The sequence below is a fragment of the Lissotriton vulgaris genome, chromosome 12, assembly GCF_964263255.1.
Source record: "Lissotriton vulgaris chromosome 12, aLisVul1.2, whole genome shotgun sequence".
NCBI classification, from domain to species: domain Eukaryota; kingdom Metazoa; phylum Chordata; class Amphibia; order Caudata; family Salamandridae; genus Lissotriton; species Lissotriton vulgaris.
In genome coordinates, this window is record NC_141700.1 from 644,176,962 (window position 1) to 644,188,387 (window position 11,426).

The following is an 11,426-nucleotide window of genomic DNA, read 5'->3' on the forward strand; positions in this document are numbered from 1 at the left end:
TTGAGGGTCCGAAGCGGAGAGTCCTTCGGCCAGAAAGATTTACATAGGTTAGGAGAAGATGATTCGAAGATCATAATCTCTGTTTTATCCGGGTTGACTTTTAGCTGATTAATTGGCAACCACTGGAACACCTTCAGGACAGTATTCTCAATCCCAATTGCCTGGAGGTGATCAAGCAGGCTTCGATGAGGAACAGTATCGAAGACCACCGATAAGTCCAGCATGATCAAGATGGCCTTGCCACCTCTGTCCAGGGCGCATTTTACATAATCCACAGCTTCTAAAAGCGATGTTTCCGTACTGAAGTGAGGACTAAAACCTGACTAGTTGGGGTGTAACAAATTGTTTTCCTCCAGAAATTGCGATAATTGTGCGTTTAACAGATTTTCCCAATATTTTAGAAAAAGCAGGGGGAATGGAGATGGGTCTATAATTATCCAGCAATTTCGGGTCCAGTGGGCTTTTAAGTAATGGTATGACTTTTGCAGTTTTCCAGTGGACCGGAACTTTGCCAGATTATAAGGAGGAGTTTAATACTCTGTTTGCAATCGAATTAATCACCTGGGCTACCTTAGCCAACATTGCGGGAGGGCATGGGTCGGAAGGGGAACCCGACTTCAGACTGTTAATAGCAGCCAAGGAATGGCTTAGTGGCAAAGCGAAGAAATTAGCAACGGTTGAACTCCCCTTAGTAGGAGTAGAAACCTTTGTTGTCTCAGAGTGGATTATTGCTGATTGGACATCTATAAGAAGCTTTGCCTGAATGGTGGAGATTTTATCATGAATAACGAATTCCACCTCTTCACACCGTTCTTCCGTAGGTTTGGAATCTCTAGGGATGACCTTGGAGCTTAAGAAAGATTCCACAATTTAAAAAATCTACTTGGATTTATTATCGGCTACAGCAATCTTCTTCACAAAGAAGACTTTTTTTTGGCTAGATGCACCTCTGAATGATAGTCCTTCAGTGATAGCTTTATATGTGTGGCCCCAGGTGGCTTTAAGTGCACCAGGGAATGGGGGGAGAGCTACAGTGCTATACATTATTAGACCGGGTGCTGTTCTGCTCTCCCCCTTTGACCCCACGCTGCACCTTTGGTTGCTTTGCTGCGTCAAATGTAAGCAAATCTCTCTCAGTGTCTCTTCACTTTTCTCAAGCTCCTCGCACTGTTTGCCCCAAGCTTCTCACAATGTCTGTTCCCTTGCCTTGTGATGTTCACCCTGATCATGTGTCTCAATGTTTTTACACTGTGGGCTGTAGTTCATTAACATTGCAATCATGAAGCCCAAGCGTCTGAGGCTGTCTTTGTGCTCCACGCTTGGCCTGTTGATGTACTACGAGCTCTTCAAGCCATATTCGCCACGTGCCGCAGACTCCTCATGTATGTAGGATGATGGTCCCATGTGGCCCGGCCGCAATATTTTTTAAAATAGATTTGTACTTCATGACTGCTGGCTGTATTAATGATGAGGCAGCTGACATGGCCATACCACTGGATGGTGCTAGATGCAGAGCTGCCATATTTCTCTCTCCCCAGAGGACATCATGTATTTTTTTTTTAATATTTAGAATCTGGTGCTCATGACACCTGGCAAAACAGAACCAACATCCTGTGAACCTGCATCAGATTTTTGACCAAGGCCCTGGCCTAACGTCTGAAGTGCCTACCGCTTTGTCTGCCCATGTGATACGGATCTCGGCACGTTGGTGAGAAGATACTGAGACTGGGCACACAGGGTCCTGGAAGCTATCCTCCTTTGAGGATGCCCCAATATACCTTGGTCTTTAGGCACATCTGATGGGGCAGAATGAAAACAGTGTTACAACGTGCTCAATTTGTGCTGGTGATTGTAGGTGATGGGCACCAGCACTCATAATCAGACTTTGTCCCAGAGCAAGAGGGAGAAAGCCAGAAAAGGACAAAGTGAGATATAGAAAAACACTGAGTAAAGGAGAACTGAGGAATGAAAGACAGCGTCAAGAGTGAATTAAAGGGACGAAAAGTGTGGGATGGTGGAAGAAAAAGGCATGAGGTGGAATCAAGACTAGGTAGCCATGGAATTCGTCAATCCCAGCATTCGGCAGCAGGCACGTAAGAAAATGTTGGACTTTTTTACTTCACTGATTAAGCGTTACTATTAAATGGGGGCTGGTCGTCAGTCAGTGGCCCGAGTATGGTTCAGTGATCCTGGCCACACCTGGCAACTCCCAGAAGCCTCGGTTACAGAGATGCCTCTGGCCCTTGAAGAAATTGACCTAGTTCAGACTGCTGTTGCAGAAGGTGAATAGAGCAGGCCAAGAAAACCTACCGATCCCTCTTCAACAAATGAGACAGACTTGGTGCCTACCGACACCTCATGGGTTGTAACATGAACTGGGAAACTGTGCACCTGAGACGGAAACCAGTAAAATGGTTACAAAAGGAAACATCACCACAAAAGGGATTAAATGAACTTTTTTAAAATTTATTTAGCAATTCATTTCGCCATCAAGACACTGCTAGCAGCCAAAATGACGAATCATGCCATGGTGCATTAAATTAGACAGAATCAAATAGAAAGTGTGTTTAAATGCCACAGCTACACACAATAAATAATTACACGCTGCCACTTCATAAAGATACAAAAATATTCTTTTGTAATAGTAACGCAAAGCCACATAATCTCTACATATGTGTCATGTTGCCTCTCTTTAAAATCAATGTTTTAAAGGCTATTAAATCAGCAGGGCCTTTCAATAAATAGATCTATAATAAATACACTATAAATACATAATAAATAGATATTAAATACACATCTTCGTCCCTATCTCGCTATTTTATCATCGCAGCTCCCGGGTGCTTACACATTGGACTAGGCCTTCCGGTTTCTCTGCCTGGCCAGCAGGACAGGCTGCATTCCAGACAGGTTGTTGCCCCGGCACAGCGCCACGATTCAAATAGTTTGTTAGACGCGCGCGCGCCTCAGGCAGGAAGTGCGCTTGAGAAACAAACCCACTTCCAAACTGACTGTTTTCACCACCTATGCTGGTCAGCTGAACTCCTGCGCTGACTCTGCAGTTCGAGGTTAAACTAAGCACATTGTACCTGAATTAAACAATTGGTTATGCGGTAAAACGAATAATTTGAAATACACATAAGCAGTATCATTAATGCACATACACCAAATAATTAATAAAAATTAAAATACATATACCATATAATAAATAGGATTGTTATTTCAATGTTATATAAAATATTTTAAATATATATATATTTTTTTTTGGTTAAGGGCAGTTCTATCAAATATTTAAACATGAAAAATGCATTTTACAGTAAAAGAGCATAGTACCATACTATAACTTCAACATACTAGCTAGGCCAAAGGTCATTGTGAACTCTAGGATCAAGATTTTGGAGTCTTGTACATTATGGGGAGTCAATCAAACTTCATTTTGAATGACTGTTTGTAACCCAGGAAGGGGGATGGGCCATTATGTGGAAAGAAATGTTAAAATGGTGGCCAGTATCGCACATTAACATGTGTCGGGTGAAGAAGTGAATTTGGTAAGACTAGTCAAAGTTCATGACATAATTCTAAATGGGCTTCTATGTGCATTTAATGCAACAGCAGGTGCCACTGCGTTTAGACGCATGGTGAATACCATACTAGACGCTATTTAAAAAGCCATGCAACTGACTTTGTGTGAATGAATTACATTCTTCGGCACAAGAATTGACCATGAATCTGCTATTGCTTTACATAATCCAAAATCCAATATCCTGGAATTGCATTCTAGTCGTGAATTTACTATTCCACAGACCAGACAATGACCTAAGAGTCCCTACTAGTGAAAAGACTTCTTAAAGTGTTTTAAAACAAACAAACTGGTTGTGTGTGAACAATCACACTACAGGATTGGCTATCAATGTACTGAACTCCATAGGAGCTCTGTGGGGGTCACCAGTGGCTGCTTCACCCGTATCGGGGTACAACGCAGGTGCAGCCCACTGGGACCTTGATGTAGTCCACCTCGAAGGTGAACGTAGCTGGCGAGTGTGGGCACGGCTTCCTCCGGAGAACCATCATGGTCTGTTCCAGGACCACCGAGTTCAGAGCGGCGGATTCTTCTCCATCCCGGGTGTTGATGCAACCGTGGCACAGGCACTCAGCAAAGGCCAACTTTTGAGGGAAACGGTTCTCGTCCACATCGATTCTGGAGAAAAGATTAAAAAATGCAATTTTGAGCTATTTTGTGGGGATAGTGCGGAATGTAAGCGCAGAAAGTACTGACATATGCACTAAAATGTATATGTCAAGGCCTTGTGTAGCCGACGCAAAGAAGATGCTTTGGGTATGTTGTGACTTTCTTTCATGAAATATGAATTTATTAATATTATGGTCTTTTCAACACACAACATTTTAAAACAACACAATATAAATCAAGGCACATATGGGTCATTTTTAGAAATGTTTTACGTGACGAATTGTATGTATATAGTAGTTTAGTGATTATTGCCATATTTTATATTGTGTTGTTTTTAGGTTTTGTGTGCTTAAAAGACAACAAACAGTCTTAATAAACATTTTTTTTTATCTATTTATATATCTATGTCACGTTCTTACAAAAAGCAACAGCACCTAGAGGCAATTAGGCAATTTACATTCAACAGTCACCATACAATTAACAGTTTCATATCAAGCACCAAAACAGCATAATCAGTATGGCAAGTCATATTTACTTTATGGTTTAGAAGCAGAGGACAGGAGCAAGGAGGGTGGGAGAGGAAAACCAAAGGGATGGGGCACAATGAAGCTGTTGAAGGAAAAGACGAGATACATCTGTTTTTAGCAGTTTGCGGAACGGGATGAGGCTGGACTAAGTTCTACCCGTGATGGGAGCATAAGCCTAGCCGGAGATTCAGACCAGGGCATCTGACGAGTCACCAGGGGCGGACTGGGGAACCCAAAGCAGCCTTGGCAAAGATGCTCCAGCAGCCACCCACGTGCCTTGCATCTCCTCCTGCAAACTGCCTTTGAATCCACCCATTCGCTCTCTCCCAATGAGTTGAATCCACTCATTCGCTCTCTCCCAATGATCGCTTTTTCCCTGCACCCACTCCCACTTGAAGCCCCCGTGACTGCTTCAATTCGCCTCATTGTTCTAGGGACAGTGACCTGAGCACAAGGAGAGGCCCCGGGCTTGCAAACCCGGCCTCCCAGGGCTCCAGCCCACCGGGGGAAAGCCCGGTGGAACAAAAGCCGATCAAGTTACAGCTCTGCAAGTCGCAGTCGCTGATCTGTCTGTGGCCTTGGGACTTTTTTATAGTGCAAACCTAGACAGAAAACAATAGGGCTCCGCGCGCTGTCGGGACAGCAGGGCACAAGTTAAGATCGCGTACAGAAGGGCTTGCGGTCGGGGCCTAGGAGTGGTTTGGGCCCACGGCCCGGCAGAAGAAGTCAGGAGTTTCTACATTTAAAAAAAAATTGTAGTTCCTACCTTTATTTAATTTATTTTTGGGAGTTTTTTTATAACGTGAACTCGACCCGAAGTCATTGGAGCGCTTTACATGAGCCGCAGTTACATTCAACAGGGTCAAATTCATTGTTTTGAGGCTCGGGAGATTAAGTGGTTTGCCCAGGATCACAGGAAGTTGAGCCGACTCCGAACATTCCCCAGTGTCCAAGTCGGCACATCCTCTCCCCACTGCACTTACGCCAGGCCGGTAAAAGAGCTGGGCGGGCACTGCAGTATCCTATCTCACCACTTTCTGTGCATTTGTGAGTTAATTGGGATTCTCAAAGCAGATGGGCAAGTGCATTGTGGGTAAAAGGAAAGATGCTCGAAAGAGGGCGTGTGCACGGGTTGAGCCGAGCGCGCGGTTAACATGTCTTGCAGCATTGCTTCCTTCCCTGGAGCAACGAACGAATGTGACTCAGCTCCGTGCTCCACCCCAGGCTCCACCCTGCTCCCAGGCTTCTTGCTCCATCCCACTCCCAAACTCGTGCTCCACCCCAGGATTTTATGCTCGGCTGCGCTCTTTCTCCATCTCACGGTCTCCGGCATCCTATTTTTAACTGTGAGCAGTGCCGTCCGTTGAAGCAAAACCTTAAAACGCATTAAAAATATGGGTTCGATATAGGACCCTTTCTCGAATCCATTGATAACGGAACACTCGTTCTTATCTATCATTCCTATCTATATTCTTTTAGCGCTATGAGGTGCCCAGCGTGTGGCGCTGTGCAAAACTTCCCACTAGATAAACAGCCTAGAAACCGGGCCCATAAATAGTTAACGCGGTTCTGGAACAAGACGTCACAGGTGAAGCATTATAGGGCCAGGTGTATCAAAGGGTTTTATCCCTTCTGTGTCAATGGGAGAATGAGTTAGTACAAATGGCCCTTAGTAACTGCTTTTCATATAGTGCTTGGAGCGAAATCATGCTGCTTCTTAGCGCTGTCACTATAACTCGACTCAGCTATTTCCATTTTATTCTCCTCAGTCCTGCCAGGAATTTCATTTTTGCCTTACAGGAGGCACGCAGACGCATGCAGTTATTTGGTTTAATAAACCAAGTGATATAAGAACTCTGTGAGTTTGAATGTTTAACTAACTCTCAAATAGATACGGACTGACCTGTTGGGAATTCAGGGGATACTGGACCAAACTTAAGCAAATACAAGTCTTGACTTTTTTCCTGCTATTGGCAAAGTCAATAGGTCTGGGTTCAGCACATTAGAGTGGGACACGTCAAGGAAGCAAGCAGAAGTGGAAAGAGGGGTCTTTTGTTGTAAAGTAGTCCCTCATACAGTTTAATGCAAGCACTCAAGGGGACGAGGAAACCTAATAGCTGTAGCACTACTGCCATCCCTCATTAAAAAGCTGTATCAATATTGCAAAATTAACGCATTGACATATCTTTATGTAATATTGGCCAGGATAAACTTGGGGGGAAAGCTACAGCTTCACAGCTTCTCACACCATCTGCCAAAACAGCACACCATGTCATTAGTACCTTTTGTGGCATAATTACTAACACCACTTAACATGGCTAAACTAATTAATTAAATCACTTCTTACTGCCTCAACGCTACCTGATCTCATTCCAAGTGTAAACTTTTAAATTGGGCATAAATTAATGCATCCAAATTAAATTCACAAGTTTTGTTCAAACTGCATTCGGCCCCAAGGTTGTGGGCATTTTTCTCCAGGCCATATCTCCTTCGATGCTGATGACGGAACCGCTCCGTCATCAGCCGCGGTAGCGCTGTGCTGATGACGGAGCAGTTCCGTCATGGCCCGCTCGCTGCACCTGCGCTGCGCTGGGCGTTCCAGTGAGTGGGCGGGGCTATGACGGAACCGCTCCGTCATGAGCACAGCTCAATCGAGGCTGGTGACGGAGCGGTTCCGTCACCAGCATGGGCACGCCGCGCGGCCGCCCCGCCCCCTTAGCGCTGCGGCGGAATAGCCGCCGCAGCGAAGGTGTTAAACAGGAAGATTTCACTTACAAAACAAAACATTTAGGAGTTATAGAACCTTTCTGCACGTTATTCCCGACTACATAGGAGGCCCAAAATATTCCTGTCAGGCGTGAATTAGATTTTAATTTTAAGGGATTTGATTAAACATGACCCCCTTGTATTGACTACCCCTATTGTTCATGGTGGGGCTATCTTGTTAGACTGTAGGTTGGCGCGATTGGATTGGGCTCTTACCGGTATCTCCAGGGCGAGAGGGAGCGTTCGCTGTGGGCTTTGGGGTCCTCCTGCGAGATGAACTTGAAGGATGGACACTTTTTGCCGGTGTTCCTTCGGCGCCTCTTCGTGTCCCCCTGCATCTTCTCCAGGTGTGAAACCATAGTCACCGCGTTGTAACTGTCCCACTTCAGTGGGCTCCCGCTGAATCGCTGCATCCAGTTGTCCGGCATGTCACTTAGCTGCTCCTTGGTGAAGCACTGCGGTGGGGATTGCTCCTGTTGCGGCTGGTGCTGGTGCTGGTGGTGGTGATGAGGATGGTGTTTCCCTCCGTGCTTCCTGCTTGCCTCGCAGCGTTGTAGGCAGACTAGGACGAGTGCGCACAGGAACCACTGGAGAAAGAGATATGGGAAGAGCATACAGAGTTAGCCCCTAGAGTCTCACACATCTAGGAACCAATTTACAAAACATTTATGAGTATGGGAAGCAGTACTACAGGAGTAGTCTTTTACATACTTTTACATGCCTTTGTGAATCGACCCAAAATGTCCAACTCCCTGTTAGTAAAAGTGCAAAGAGGGCAGAGCCCTTTATATTTGAATGAATTGTGTATGGATATCCACTGAATATTGTCTTTTTAGGTGTTTTGGGGGCCATTTCACAAAGCAATGTAGGAGTATGTAAAACAGTGCGTTGGGAGCAAGTATTTACATACTCTGATATGCCTTCGTGAACAGGCTCTATAGAGCGCATTCTTCACACTAGGTACTTCCAGTGATGGCCAGAGGCAGATTGACCTTGTGTGAAATTAGGAGAAGGCCTCACTCACTTTGGGCTTGTAAAGGGCTAATAGGTTTGGGGCTCAGCCGGTCACATCTTGGGTTTATAACTTGCAGTCCACTTGGGCCAAAGTAGAGCCTCATGTGAATTAACCTACCTAGCCCTGTCAGTCTCTCACAAAACCCACGTGTTGAGGAAAGGCCTTTTTCCACCCAAACCTAGAGTCCTCGTCTACGTAGAAAAGCGCCAACCAAACCTGTAGACCACAGTCGGCTGAGATATTATGTAACTTCCTGTCACCCCCCTTAGAGCTACTCCCTAAGCTTTGGCATAGAAGATGTACACCAGCTATATGTACAGTATTCTCCTGGCAAAGCCCCCCTTAAATGGGCCACTACTTTGGTTGGATGGGGCCCCATGCACAATACCAGGCCTTGGTGGCAAAGCTATGCTAGACAACCCAAGCAGTCATTTCCGCTCCTACCGGAAGAAGCCATAGCTTCACTGGCATTTCTAGGCTAGTGAAAACAGATGGAGGCATAGTTTGATTGCCCTTCATATGGAATAACAACAGCACAATCAGCCATAACTGCATCACCCTACCTTTATCACTGAAAACAGCAGAAGTAGCCAAGACTTCATTGCCACCCCTATGCAATGGATTTGGGTTACCAGAAGCTGCCATACTACCATGGACCTCATGTGAACAGTTCTGGCCTATCATTTTGCAAACCATTTTAATTTGTGCCTTTAGTTCAACTGTTTAAATATATGCAAACAAAGACTACAACTCCCAGAATGCAATAGGTTGTTATATGAAACTGAGAAATAGAACAAGATTTCTCTGTGTCAAGTAGAGATTTGGTCACCATATGCAAGGTCGACACAGAAGAATGTATTTGGCACACACTTGGATTGTTCTGCCACATCCATGTGCAGACTACAGTGACCAATCTCTCTGGCCTCATGTACCAATTACTAAAAAGTGCTGACAAAACATTGTGTAAGTCTTAAAGTGCTACTCAGGGGGTTATTTTGAAAAAGAAGGAGATGCCTTACAAAACATGTGCAAGAGGCCTACATTTTAAAAGCTGCAAAGAAATGATCACTGCTTGCTCTATTAAAAGGAGCTTTTTAATCAACATTGATGCCCATATTCTATGCAGGAGCTCCTCCAGGGGAACTGCACTTCGTGCATTCGTTGCTAAGGGCTAGTAGTCTTCTTGGAAACTGATCCGATCCTGGCTTTTCCCACTATGGCCAAATTGTGTGATCTTGTGCAAATCATGTTCTCTACATCGTCTTTAATTTACATCCACTGAAAAAAACCCTGCCAGCAGCCAAATATAGGGCCCTAAAATTATTTGAAAAAAACATAGAAATTCCCTTTTTAGCAGACACGTGATGCCTTCGGACCACCCTGCCCACTGCACCTGTATATTCAAATTCACAGAAAACGTGTGTACCACTTACCAGGGCGGATGAATACATTGCAGAGCGAGGGCTGTTGTCTGGTTCAGGGATGCTTTTCTGTCTCCCTGTATCTCTGGATTCCACTGCCGATCTCAGCAGCGACAGCTGTTTGCCACCTCTGTCTGAGTTCGCCTCCCAGACTCCTTCAGCACGTGCAGCCACAGCAGGCAGATCTGCCTTTCCTCTTTTGCTCTGTTCTTTTGGCTGAGCTTCAGACTGTGTGCATGCCTCTGGAGCAGGCCGCCTCTGCCTTTTATACCTGCCTGTGGAAGCTCCTGCCCTCATCGGAAAATCCAAAGGTGTAAAATAGCCTGCACCTCTTCCTTCCCCTCCTTTTTTTTGGTGGCCTGTGTCGTAAAAGGAAGTCGGGCCTTTATTTACAGGCACTTCCTCATAGGTGAGCCGTGCAGCGCCCGCGTGCCAGCCAGCCAGGTTCCCCAGGTGAGGCCACGAGACGCTCAGCGCGCGAGCTTACTTTTTGTTTTGATTTTTACAACCCTTGACTGGTAACGTTAAGTGAGAGTTTTTATTAATGTGACAGAAAAGGTTTATTTAGCACTTTGTCACAGGTATTTTCTGCCGGAAAAGGTAAATTCTTTCGGCCACGGCACTCTATGAGGATAGACACAAGTGTTATTATATTAATGATAACACACAGGTGTTATGATTGTTTAATAAAACAATTTAGTGGTCGATAGCAGTGGCTAGACAGAGAGCATAAAGTGATGGCTAGAAATGCTTGAATAAATCTTAATCGCTGTTACTACATTTTATTTTTGCTTGCCCGTGACCTCCTGGTAAGAGACTTTTACTCTGGCTGCACGGGTTCGAATCCCACCTCAGCCACTTATCTTTTTTTGTTGTTGCAGTTTTTATATTGCTTTGAACTGACCCGAAGATATCAAAGCGCTGTACATGAGCACCAGTTGCATTATGGAGGGACGCACTCCTGTGTTTTTTAGGCACGGGTAGATTAAGTGATTTGCCCAGATTCACACTGATGTTGTGCCTGGAGCCAGACACGAACCTGGATCCGCAGCTTCAAAGTCGGCTGATCTGGCCGTTAAGCCACATCCTCTTGGGCCATAGCCAGGTCACTCCTAGTAGTTGAGCCCCGTATATTCAGTCCTTGTATAATCCACTGAACCCTGGTCTGTTAGCCCAATTGAAGCACAAAAATGCTACAACTCCCACAACCTCTGTAGTTTATCCCTCTCACTCCTTGGTGACAAATCTGTTTTCCCTTCAAATGTCTCCTTTGCTCTTTGCTAAGACCTGTATGTTAAAACAGTGCACCCCAGCCACCATTTTGTGTTCACAAGCCAGTGAAACCAGCCCCCCCTGCCCCCCCAGCAACAAGGATATTCTACATCAGAGGGTGCTTCTGTGAGCTGTTTAAACTGTGTTTACTAGGGCCTGTGCACTTCGTTTTTTGGCCAGCAGAGGGAGTAAAGTTTTATTCAAACATTATTGTTAGATTTCAAGTTAGTGCGGTCTTT

General features: G+C 45.1%; 1 protein-coding gene across 1 annotated transcript; it reads right to left on the reverse strand.

Annotated features, from left to right (window-relative positions):
- Window positions 1-2,543: 2,543 nt before the first annotated feature.
- On the reverse strand, window positions 2,544-10,130 carry IL17C (interleukin 17C). Its single transcript, XM_086946539.1, has 3 exons — window positions 9,928-10,130; window positions 7,696-8,066; window positions 2,544-4,195 (listed from the first exon to the last, which is right to left on the reverse strand). Exons 1-3 carry the CDS (start codon window positions 9,943-9,945, stop codon window positions 3,955-3,957), a joined length of 630 nt encoding a protein of 209 aa, XP_086802665.1. The 5' UTR covers window positions 9,946-10,130; the 3' UTR covers window positions 2,544-3,954.
- Window positions 10,131-11,426: the final 1,296 nt, after the last annotated feature.